The sequence below is a fragment of the Rutidosis leptorrhynchoides genome, chromosome 10 (genome assembly GCF_046630445.1).
Source record: "Rutidosis leptorrhynchoides isolate AG116_Rl617_1_P2 chromosome 10, CSIRO_AGI_Rlap_v1, whole genome shotgun sequence".
NCBI lineage: Eukaryota > Viridiplantae > Streptophyta > Magnoliopsida > Asterales > Asteraceae > Rutidosis > Rutidosis leptorrhynchoides.
Window position 1 is genome coordinate 115,875,387 of NC_092342.1, and position 13,049 is coordinate 115,888,435.

The 13,049-nt window shown below is 35.5% G+C and overlaps 1 protein-coding gene and 1 non-coding gene across 2 annotated transcripts; one reads left to right on the forward strand and one right to left on the reverse strand.

The window, feature by feature from the left end:
* Positions 1–1,044: 1,044 nt before the first annotated feature.
* On the forward strand, positions 1,045–1,151 carry LOC139873930 (small nucleolar RNA R71). Its single transcript, XR_011767640.1, has one exon. It is a non-coding gene; the product is annotated as a small nucleolar RNA R71 (small nucleolar RNA).
* Positions 1,152–10,256: 9,105 nt separating this feature from the next.
* Positions 10,257–11,141, reverse strand: LOC139870563 (myb-related protein 315-like). The gene is made up of 3 exons (XM_071858346.1): positions 11,009–11,141; positions 10,807–10,936; positions 10,257–10,659 (listed from the first exon to the last, which is right to left on the reverse strand). The coding sequence occupies exons 1-3, from the start codon at positions 11,139–11,141 to the stop codon at positions 10,257–10,259; spliced, it is 666 nt and encodes a 221-aa protein (XP_071714447.1).
* Positions 11,142–13,049: the final 1,908 nt, after the last annotated feature.

Genomic DNA, 13,049 nt, shown 5'->3' on the forward strand with positions numbered 1-13,049 from the left:
CTTCGGATGTATCTCTTCTGGTTGGGAACTTTGGACATGGTGTCCAAGAATCTGCCGTCAAGTTTGAAGGAATCAAGCTTGGATGGTTCTTCTTGTAACCTTCCAGGATAAGGTACGCGAACTGGAGTTTCAGGGGTCAGCTTCTGAGTATATGTCGATTTGTGCTTGAGCCTAGTTGACCTTCTCCGTGGTTCTTCCTCTGGGATTACGGAATACATTTGCTTTGCTTCTTCTATGTGGGGATTTTGGATAGTATTACTTGGCAATCTTCCCTGCAGTCGGGTTTCAAGGCGTTGTGATAACTGTCCGAGCTGCGTTTCCAAACTTTTGAGCAGAGCCAATTGATTTCTCATTAGTATCTCCGTCTGATCTTGTCTGGTTGCAGTTCTCTGATTTAGCTGTTGTTGTCCTTAGATGAACTGAGTTAACTGATCATCAGCTCCGAGAGTGGGGTTAGCTGCTTTTGTAATCTGGGTGGTAGGGAAATTTTCCTCAACTGGGGGACCAGTGAGTGGAAGTGGTTGATCGTAGGTCAATTGAGATTGCTGGGATGGATAAGGTGGATAGCGATAGCGAAAAGGTTGATTGCTTCGCTGAAATTGATTAACCCTAGGTGGTTGATTGAATCCGGGATTTGGTGGACGAGCTGGGTATTGGACGTAACAGACTGAACCGCCAGGGTTTTCGTACTCAACTTGATAATCTTCAGTAGGTTGCAGGTTGGTACAATTAACACAAGCCTGAGCTTGGTTAACCTGCTGTGGTTGCGTCTTCAATTCTTCTAGTTGTTTGGCAAGAGATTCCATCTTATCCGTAAGGGATTTGATGGCCTCCGTTTGATTGTTAAGTGCAGAGAGTGGGGCAGATGATGAAGTTGTTTCATCACTGTTCCAGTCATGATGATGCATCGTCATGTTCTCAAGCAATTCCCATGCTTCGTCTGCGGTTTGGTTCATCAGATTCCCTTGAGCTGCTGCATCGATCGTCGTCCTATGATTTACCGTAAGACCATTGTAGAAGGTACAGATTTGGGCTGACCATTCTAGTTGGTGATTAGGGCATTTCTTCAGCAAGGTTTTGAATCGCTCCCATGCGGTGTAAAGAGATTCATCATAACTTTGTTTGAAGTTAATGATGTCATTCTTCAGTTTGGTTTGTTTAGAAGGAGATAAATATTTGGTTAGGAATTTAGTAGCCATCTCCGTCCATGACGCAATGGAATCTTTTTCCAGTCCTTCAAACCAAGTTTGAGCATGATGAGTGAGAGAATAAGGGAACAAGTATAGCAGGACTATATCTTGTCCTATCCCTGGCTATATGTAGGAGTTCGAAAGAGATATGAATTTATCAAGGTGAGAATTAGGATCATCATTCGGTAATCCGTGAAACTGAAAGCTATTCTGAATGAGCTGGATGATGTGATGTTTTAACTCGAACGAGTGTCCTTGAATCTCTGGAAATCTGATTGGTCCTCCTCGGCCTTCAATTGAGCGTTTGGTATTTTCTGCTAAAGTAACGCGTAACGCCATTTGGTTTCTGAGTCTTGCTTCCTTGCATGCTTTAGAGATTATTGCGTCTGGATCAGGTACGAATAACAACGGCCCTGGTTTAGATCGGGTTTGGGTCATAAAGTAGGTATGCCTTTTTGTTTTTAATTTTTCGCAGATAAGCTAAATTATAATAAGCTAAACTAATCTAAGTTAATCTAATTCTGAGGTAATCTAATTTAATCTAGGGTAATCTAATCTAAGGTAGTCTAAAGTAATCTAAGGTAATCTAATCTAATTAACTAACTATCCTATGGTGGAATATGTTTTTTGGTTCTGGCTACTGATTCCCTGGTATTTCGGTAACAGAGCTTCGCACGAACAATTCAACAAACCAAGTGGCCAGGCCGACTACGGAGAGGAAGGATCCTTTTGGTCCTAATATAATTGGCGACTGTTTGGAAAATCCAATAACCAAGTCCGTGTATAATTGTCTTTCTTAGACACCACTAAATGCTTGTGAATAAGTTTGATAGAGAGCAGTATTGCCTGATACCAGTTCCCCGGCAGTGGCGCCAAAAACTAGTAGTAGTATTCTCTCTTGATATGGCCGAAACGGACGGTTTTTATTTGCGCGGTGTCGTTAGATCGCGGATCGCCAGGATCAGCCACTCGTGGGAGAGGGTACTGTTTTAAATTTATATTTAGCGGGGCCTAAATCTTACTACTCCTTATAAGTAAGGGAAGTATGACCTAGAGTCGTATTTTTGAGATATCAGTAACATCGAACCTATATTTTAGCCTAAGATAGTTAGGGAGTAGTGAATATTTATTTTGGGATTTTCTAATTTATAAGATAGATAAAGTAAATGCGATAAAATTTGTAATTCAGATAAGGTTAAAGTAAGCGCATACTATGACTTCATCAGTAATTCTGCTGAGATTATGGAATGCTGGCTCATGAATAGGCAGAAGCCTTGTATTCATTACACTGGTCCTAAACGCCCCTGTCATAAGACATGTCACTGGGTACTGTGTTAGGCTTGAAGATTCTGAATAGACAGCAACGTCCCTTACCCCCGACGCCCGTGCAGTCTGACTACAGGCATACACGTTCAGACGGCTCATCCAATTGAGCGACTCAGTTGGGTGACGTATTAACATTCCAAAATGGTGTAAACTTTCTTAAGCATAATAGAATACATGGTTTACCATATCCGAGAGTCGTGATGTGTTTCAATGCTTTCGTTAATGATTGGTAAAAGATAGTTAGGCCCTTAAAAAGAGTTCAACCATAAAGAACACCATGGCCAAGTCAAGATGACTTCCATGAACACGTTCGGTTATCCTAACGGTCCAATCCTTTATGTGTCTAAACAAACAGTTCCTTAATTAACTAAGAATCCCTCAAGCGGGGTGCAATGCTTGAGACCGCGTTATGGTGCAGTGTACTGGTCAACACTAACCGTGTTCCATGGCCTTACTTAGTAGAGGTACAGCTTACAACAACCGCTGTGCTTCAGCGTGCACGTACGAAGTTTATATGCTTGGTGACTACACTAGCATCGTCTGGGACCGACAATGTACTAAGGGTTTAGTCAGATGTTTCACTACGAAAGAGTCCTCAGTCGGAATTCAAAGCTTGATAGACTTACTACAACCGGTGTGCCTCAGTCGATCTTACGTTGTATCCGATAGACTTCTCTTACCAAGGGGTGACACAGATAGTGTACTCTGAATCGGGGTTCGTGACTTCCCAATAACAGAGCCTATAACTACGTTCTATTAGTTGGAATAGAGATTGAGTTTAAAGCATAATCGGAAAGCATTTCGACAGCATACACAAACCATAATATTATTTCGGCATTATAACTGCTTACATCATAGCATACACTAAAGATAACTACTCGCTAATCATGGCAACAATATAATAAAACATTATATAAGATAAATGATAGAGGTACCAGTAGATTAAACGAGTTCCGAATACAAAAGTGACAACGTCAAGACTCCAGACCGCTCCTAATACAATCTTCAGCGTTCTTCTCCGGGTACTAGGTTTCCCGCACGGAGTCGAAGGCCTTGAGAGTATGACTAATATTGTACAAGAGAGAGAAAGAAGTGAATTGAAGTGTGTGTTGGAATGAATGACAAAGACCCATTAAATAGACTAGGAAAATGCCAAAATACGCCTGGCAGGCCGTATGGTGGGGCGTATTTGGCAGGCCGTATGGCTGGCAGGCCGTATGGTGAATGCACATGGTGGGGCGTATCTGGCAGGCCTTATCCATTGAGGCAGGCCGTATGACAGGCCGTATGGCAGGCCGTATGGCAAGCCATATGGTGTGCTGGTTAGCCTTGATTTCCTGGATCGTAACTTGATTTCTTGTCTTTCACCGTTTTCGCTCTAGAATCTTCGTTTTAGCTCCGATTCTCTTGATTCTTTTTGCACCGCCTTCATAATTACTTGTTCTTCAATTCTAATCAACGAAGTGGGTATTTTGCCGATAATGTTCGAATCTTTCTTGTTTTTGGGCTTTAATACCGGAGTGAAAAAGTGACTTTTTAGCCGATATCACTAGGGTTTCCGGATATTGTGTGAATGTGTTTGACAACTCTGGATCAATCAAGACCTAAATGTAACACTATGGTTATATAAACAAATCAAGACTCACTATATAAAATTTACTTTTCAGGTCGGAAATCCCGAATAAGAAAAGTTTAGATTAAATAACCTGGTCGGAAAAGTTAGGGTTGTGATAGTTAGAGGGATTAATTTCAATAAGGTAGGAAATTTTTACGATTAACATTAATACAACTACAAAAAAAAAAAACTTTAACCATTCCCCGATCTATTATTAGGTGGAGCAATATAGGATCTTGGATTGATCATCCATTGATGCCACTGTAAGAGAATTATCTTTTACCGCTTTGACAACCAACCAAAACTTAGAGTTTGAACCTCAGCCAATATACATGATGGATCCCAAACTTTGTTTTTGAATACCTTATTATTTCTTGACTTTCAGATTGTGTAACAACATACCCACTTGACAACCTGCCATGATGACTTATAATGTTTTGAGAATGTGGTAATCAAAGACTCGTCAAAAGGGGTTCAAATGATTGGAAGTCAGACCTCATTATGTTCCACCACTTAAAGAATAGTTCCCAAACGCTCATCACTTTACAACTATGTAGCAATGAGTGTACGACTGTTTCAATTTTGTTCGAACAAAGGGGGCATAATACAAAATCTAATTGAATATCTCGTATGTCGAGTTGTGTACGTAACTGTAAGTACCTAGATTTTTCCGATATGTTTTTCGTTAGATAATTAACGACCATTAAGTTAAGAATTAGCTTTCTACTTAGGAGTTTGTGTTCTAAACATGATTTATATGCTAAAAGTTCAAGTTCATTTTTGAAACAACTAGAACACTCCGATTAGGAAACCGACTTAGTCATTCGTGACTAACGAAACTTGGGATAACAGAATTATCCATTTAACAAACTTAATGAACTTAACTGTTTAAGTGTTTAAAATGTAAACTTATTTTAATAAATAAAGAAACTTATATAAGTAATTATAAATAAATAATAAAATAAAATAATATGTATATAATATATATATACATATATAAAAAAAATAAAAATATTATATATATATATATATATATATATATATATATATATATATATATATATATATATATATATATATATATATATATAGGGTCATCATCAAGAGGGAAGCACTTTTTTGGGGGGAAGTAATTTTTTTTTTTTTTGAACTTTTTTTTCGAACATTAAGATCACATGAAAATATGAACATTTAAAAAAGACACTTTGTGACGAATGTTATTATTTTGGCGAAAAATCGCTCGAAGAAATAAATAATAACATTCATCATGAGTAATGTTTTAATGTAACAACCCAACCCGTTAACCAACCGAAAACAGACAATAAAAAAAAAATTCAAAACTGCACTGCCCAGACTGGGTGCGCGGCGCAGGCTGCCTGGCAGCTTCTGTCCGGTTTTGCCATTTTTCGCTTAAAGATTTTCCACTTCCCGACACTTTTAGACGAAACGCTTTTCAGAACGCATTATAATAGTTAAAACTAACATGTTCCAATAATAAAACAAGTTTTACGACATCGGGCTCACATCGTCCCGAATTACGAGTTTCGTACAAAATATAAGTTTCGGCCAAATTAGTTTAAATTCCAAACGACACTAGAGCATGATGTTTGGGGGTTAAACTACCCAACTCTTGGTCAAACTTCAAAAGCTAAACGTCCCAAAAAGCGTCTCCTATCAACACAAAGCGGGATCACTAGTCCAAACGAATACCCTTTCCCTTGTCCACGCCAGAGCCTATAAAAAGGTAAACAACGAGAGGGTAAGAAAACACTTAGTGAATGCAATAGTTATACATATACATATATAATCTACTTACTTGCAATCACTTACACAAATACCTCATATACGCTAGCATTTTAAATTAGCATACCATTTCAACGTACAACGCTAAATCCACGATATCATGAGCTAGCACAAACGATAGCATATAACACGAACAATATAATATGCTATACTACAACACATAACCATGGTTAACCATTCATACAAGGAGATGGAGCTTGCAAAGATTATCAGAGTTCGCAACATCCATTAGTGTACTTATCACCGCGTATCACTAAACCCGGGTGGTATCTTCACACCGCGACTAACCCACCCTCTATGACATTGTGGTGTCTTAACACCGCGACTAGCTCACATGTCATTAAATCCCAGAGTGGTATCTTAACACCTCGACTAACCCACTCATTACATATTATGTGGTGTCTTAACACCGCTACTACCCCACATTCCATTAATTTCCGAAGTGGTGTCTTAACACCGCGACTAGCCCACTCGTTACGTATTATGTGGTGTCTTAACACCGCGACTACCTCACATTTCACGCCACACAAATAAATACATTATATACATACATGCATAATTATTTCACTCACCTTAACGATTCGGTGACGGTTTTATACTTTCGTAAGCTTCAAAGCAAAGTACCTAATAAATTAAGTACTCAATCAACACACAAACTAGTTGGACTAAACACCAACAATTCACTCATGTGCATTTAATGACTTAAATGCATTAAATGACCCATTTATACCAAAATAGTCCATTTAAGGTCAAGACCATCATAAATCAATAAAAGCTAGTGATTAAGGTCCAACAACACTAACTAATACCAAATTGGGGTATTTCATACCCATCTTTCCCAACTAGGTCAATCATTACCCATTTGACCATTTTAGGGTCAACACACCCATTTCGGGTCATTCACTAACCCAAATAACACCCATTCACATAACAATCAAGTGTGCTAGTGATTAACAATCAAGTGTGCTTTTGAAACCCTAGGTTAGTTGCTATTGAGTCCTCATGACTCAATCTTACCCAAGAACACCCAAAATCACCAAATATGGGTTTTATGTTCACCGTTTACCCAAACCCTAACCCTTACATAAATCAAAGTAAGAAAATCAAAGTTAGAACATACTACTACAACCAAAACGTAGCTAAGGGCTAGATGAACAACTTTAATACTCGAGCTTTCTCCCGAATCAAGCTTCTTCCTTCTTGATTTGAGCTTTCTCTCTCTTAATAAGTTTCTCACTCTAAAATTGAATGGGAGAGATGATAAGGTTGGTGGGTGTGAACTAAAGACTCCAACCAGCCTTTTAGTGGCTTTAAATCCGGCCTCAAGTGAATATTCCAAGTTAGTGGCATAACAATCTCAACATGGCCTAGTGTTTAGATTCTGATAGTGACATATATTGTTGTGACTAGGAATACGTCAAAACGTTCACCAATAATCGGCTTAGACTAGACACATATAACCTGAGCCGAAAAACTTTATTCGTTTACCCGGTTAGCTTAGTTGGTGGCATCACCATCATTTGCGAATCTAAAGGTAAGCCTGTAGGGTCATGGGACACTACTAGTTTGGAAAATTTTTATTAAAAAGTACTTTTCAAATTGTATGGGACACCATTAAGAATTAAATATAGGACCCTATATGTTTTTGGAGTTTGTAGTTTTTTTTTTTAACTAAATCACCTCTATACTCTTTCAAATTATATAAGACAATACTATTTTAACTATCAGACCTCAAATATTTTTAGAATTAAATATAATTAATACTAAAAAAAATTAGAACTTCACTAATTTTTTGTTTCTATAATCGCATCTGATCACCTTGCACATAAAAAGATTGAATCTTGATTGTTTCATTTAACTGTAACTGAAGATTAATCGAGGGGGCAAATGGCCCGAAAAGGTAACATAAGTTACCCAATTTGACAATCAAGGTAACCCTCAAATCGCATAAGCCCGAAAAGGATTTCATTTTTATTTTTGCTCAAGAAAAGGATTGCGTGTTCAAAAATTTTAAAAATTAGGTAATCTTCGTAAATTCATTAACGATCGTTAGTTAAAAATACACGATTGGTCCCTGAAGTTTGTTAAAAAATTGCACCACTCATCTCTCTCTCATTCACCTATTCATCTACTCTTTACCTCTAACAAAAAATCCAAAATCAACGAATTTCTTAAATCAGCATTCAAAATTGAAACACTGAATGATTTAGGAATGGATCTTCCTACAAAACTTAAAAAAAATTTATATACAAATATTAAAATAAAAACCTAATATCTAATTTCTTATCATACAACTTAAAGTAAAATTAATAATATGGTAACTATATCTTCGTGCCTTCATATCATCATCCTTCGGAATGGATTTTCCGATTGCAAAAAATAAAAATCTGAATGATTTTAGGAATGAATATTCCCATTCTTTTCCTTATTCTCAACTATCGTTTAATGAGTATTAAACATAACAACACATTTCCAACTAAAACAAAATTAAAACATCGCTCTTATCTCACAAATTCATACATCTTTATTCAAAGTAAAATCGGCTTCTTTTTAGCTCATCTATTTTCTATTTTGCAACATCCGATTTCTTGAATGAAGTTTTTTTCCGGTTTCTTAAATGGATGACCTACGGTGGAGGTTTATACCACTATTTTTAATAAAGTAAATTAATTAATTTAGTACTTTAACTAATCAAAAGAATATTACGGTATACAACTTTTAGAAATAAAAAGCTAATCTAATTTCTTGAATGAAGTAATATAAAACATAACAATCGTGGTGGTAATGAATATGATATATGGTAGTTGTGATAATGAAGATGTTAATGAAGCCACCAAAAAATTGGTGGAACCTTTGAGTAAATTACAGTATTGGTCCTTTAGTTTTCACACAAGTGCAAAGATATGATAATCCTTTATTTAGGATGAGTAGTGCAATTTTTTAACAAACTTCAAGGACCAATTGTGTCTCTATGACTAACGATTGTTAATAAATTTAACAAAGATTACTCCAATTTTAAAATTTTTGAACACGTAATCCTTTTCTTGTGCAAAAATAAAATTGAAATCCTTTTCGGGCTTATGCAATTTGGAGGTTACCTTGATTGTCAAATTGGGTACCTTATGTTACCTTTTCGGGCCATTTCCCCCCTAGATTAATCTATATCATATCAAAAATTCAATCATTAAGTTTAAAACTTTAAATTTATAGAAATTGCCGGTTGGTGCCATAACCATGCACGCTTAAAGATTGAAACTTGACAGGTTATTTGAGCTTATATAAAAGAATAATGCATAAACATTTTAAAAAAAGAAAAAAGAACCAGGTTGAATCTTCTATTGGAACCTACCAATTGGTGGGGACTGGGTGAGTCTTCTCTTGATGGGTTGTCTTTGTTGTTGAATATTGATATTTGCTCTTTGTAAATGATCCCCATTTCGTGATCCTACTTTGATAATATGCTACATTTAGGCTGTTTTTGTGGGTATTTGGTAGCACATTTAAAGAAAAAGGGTTTGATCTTGGAGTGATTTTTCTTTGAGAGAATAGTGGGGGTGCTATCCGACTTTGAGCCATATTTTATTTCTATGTTTATGGTACACACTCAAGAAACTTTGATGAGAAAGTATAGGGATTCAAGTGTATATATAGGTAAATTTAGGGTAGGTTTTGGTAATTTCTAGAACGGAAAATAAGCGAGGATAGGGGATCCCAGTATGATCTTTCTGGATATAATTTTGATCCCGTAAATTATGTATTCTAGTCGATAGATGTCACTAAAAATTACAAATTGGTTCTCCCCTTTTCAGCTTTTGGCCCGTTTATGTAAAAAAGGCTCATAGGCCCAGAATCAGCCTTCAAATTCGGGCTTTGGTAATTCGTTAAAATTATCTTTTTAATAACTAACAATGATTTAAATATGTTTTGTAACTTTTATGAGTTAGGAACGTCTTTATCAACTTACATATTTTGTTTTAACAACATACGGGATCACCTAGGGTCTTAATCAATCACGCGTTCATCTCCCGCAGTCACTTATACCTTCCTTCCTTGTAACAGTAAAATAATCTTACATAAAGTAAAAACAAATCTTACATAAATATTTAGCTAACATAAAAACTTAAGGTTAGAATTCATAGTGATCCATTTAATAACTGGAATGTCAAAACATCAAATTAAATGGGTAAATTCAAATAAATAAATGTACTAAAAATTGCAATGTACAACATAATACAACAAAATTTATTCGGTTTAATATCTTGAATCATATGTTTAAAATGTTGTACTTAATTTAAAAGGTAGAAATTACAGTTTCCTTCAAATCAATGAAAACCCAATCCTGGATCATTAAAGGCATCCCATTGAACTCCCGGGCTATCAATCCAAATGTGTGGGAACTCTAGTTCAAATGATGTGTTACAAGATTCAAGTTGATGATCATTTGACATCATCATATATCCGATATCTTCTATCGAAGGCGTTTTCTCGTTTATAATGTTGGTTTCCTCATCTTTGATTTTATAAGTATTGATAGTGTTATGTGAAGAAGTTGATTCGCCATTCTCTCTTTTGATAGTTTGATCGAGAATATTATGTTGGTTGATTGGATGATGCGTACGAGGGTCTAGACCTAAAAACTTCATCTTCTTCTTTATTCGAGTATTCCAATGATTCTTGATCTCATTATCGGTACGACCAGGAAATTGAGCTGCTATTTTCGACCACCTAATGCAAAAACAATATATTGTGTACTAAATTTAATACTCCGGCCAGCTATGTTAACAACAGATCTAAGAACTTCATGACATTAGTCTGAAGACATGTTTGTAATAAAAAATATTTACTAAAACGATGACTTTAAGTAAATATTACCTATTGCCAAGTCGAGAATGGAGTTGAATGATCATATTTTCTTCGGCTTCTGTAAAAGCACCTCTTTTAAGGTCGGGTCTTAGATAATTAATCCATCTAAGTCTACAACTCTTTCCGCATCGCATCAACCCTATAAAACGAATATTATTAAGGAAAAACAACATGATACATCCTCTAAGATGATATTAAATTAAAAACGAACCTGCAAGCTTCGGGACAAGTCTCCAACATTGAATTCCATTGTTGAGAATGAAGGTCATGAGTTTATGATCTTCTTCAAGGGTCCATGGTCCTCTTCTTAATTCATTTTTCTCACAACATGGTTGTCTTCCCATTTTGTTGCATCAAGAAATTAGCTAAAGAAAAAAGGTTGATGTATTTCTAATGAATAAAAGATGGATAAATAAACTAAATGTTTGATGTATTTGTGTAAGTATTTATACATGTAAGACATATGAAAACCGTGATATGAAAACAAGAAATATATGAATAGAAACTTGTGTCGTTTGCATATTGATTTGAAAGTAAAGATTCTGCCAACTAATCATAACTCATGATTGAGTAAGAAAGCACCAAACTTTATCTCTAAATCTTTTGATAATGATCAATCATTGTTGTCTTAAAAAGTAATCAAGAAATGAAAGAGAGGTGAGTTCCATGGTTTTAAATATGATTAGGAATAGACCCACAAGTTGTATTGTTTGAATTAATGTAACAAAAAGGTTCGTTTAATCTAATTGTTACAAATGTAAATTAGTATTAAAACTACCAATATATATTCTCATGCAAGATAGTAATCTCTTCAATATGAAATTCTACTCTATGCTGGACATTTATGTAAATGCTAGTTCAAACCTCATTAGTCGAATTTTCGAAATGAATATATAAGAAGGGGTTTGAAACAATTATCACCATACCCGGATTTAATTTCGTACATCTGATTAAAACTGAACTTCGCATTTCTCGAGTAACATGAAAATAAAACAACTCTCACTCATTTGTGGTAAATAATTAAGATTTATCCTAAAAATCAGTTGAAGGGGATATACTTGTTTTCATCATATTCGAAGTCGAATACAACGATACGAATCTAACCCGATTCATGCACTGCTTAGTTACCTTTTGGCTTGTTCTTTGAATAATGATCGTAATAATTGTAATTTCATACGTGTTATAATAATTGAAATACAATATTGGATATACTCTATAACTACTAGGTCCGTCATGGTTGTCAAGTTTCATGAATGGGTAGCAGCCTTTTGCATTCGTTTTTTAAATTTAGGTTTGGTGAGCTTTAAGTAACTTTTAATTTAATGTCAATATTCCTTTACATGTCTTTTATTTGCATAAGTAATAATACTACTAACATTTAATATGTTATTTAAAATAAAGACTAATCATTGAAACAATTAAACTATTAGTTAATCTCCGCATGGTAGAAGCCCACTCTTGTTCATTGAGTTTTATATCTACTTTCCTATAGTGGATGTTTATCATACCATAGAAGTTATACATATAGCGTAAATTATGCGTGTACAATAGTAGTATTATACATCTTCTATTTACACAACAAAAACATCTCTCTCTATTGGTCCACGTTTATTTTCCCTCTCACAAACAAACACTAGTCATATTTTGTTTACTTCTCAGCCACACAATTTTTCCATTTCATCTAAAATTAGCTCTATACATATGCCCAGCAATGAAAAAAATAAATGCAATAGCTAAATGATGATGGACCATATTAGTCAGCCATAAACTTTGAATTTGTGGATGGAATCCCCCTAAAAGGGTTAAAATGCAGTTCCTGCTCCTTGGGAGGTACCAAATAAATGACTTGAATCGGGATTTTGAGCATAAAGATTCCACTGACCGGTAAAAAGTGGGCCTAATCCTTAGGGATGTGGTAATACATCTAAGAAATTATTCCATCGAACGTACTCCCCTCTGGATGCAGGAATAGCGACATGGACTAAATGCCATGTCCAAGCTAACGAACTTACATCGAAGAGTCCTGATTACTTTACCATCATCTCCTCTACTCAACCACACAGTTTTCTTTCACATGCTTCTCTCCAATTTGTTCTCTAATTACGTTTCCCCCACCTATTTTTTCCCTTCTAACGTTTATCTGGAGTAATTTCGTCAACTCGATAGAATTAGGGTTTAACAGCAGCAACAATCAACGACGTTACAGAGCTTCAGTTCGGTGTATCGATTTCAAGATAAATCATGTAAATTGT

Excerpts from the sequence above, each read along its gene's own strand:
- LOC139870563 (XM_071858346.1), bottom strand. The coding sequence starts at position 11,141 with ATGGGAAGACAACCATGTTGTGAGAAAAATGAATTAAGAAGAGGACCA. Across the intron at positions 10,937-11,008 it reads ACTTGTCCCGAAGCTTGCAG|GGTTGATGCGATGCGGAAAG; the intron begins GTTCGTTTTTAA and ends TTCGTTTTATAG. Across the intron at positions 10,660-10,806 it reads CATTCTCGACTTGGCAATAG|GTGGTCGAAAATAGCAGCTC; the intron begins GTAATATTTACT and ends TTTTTGCATTAG.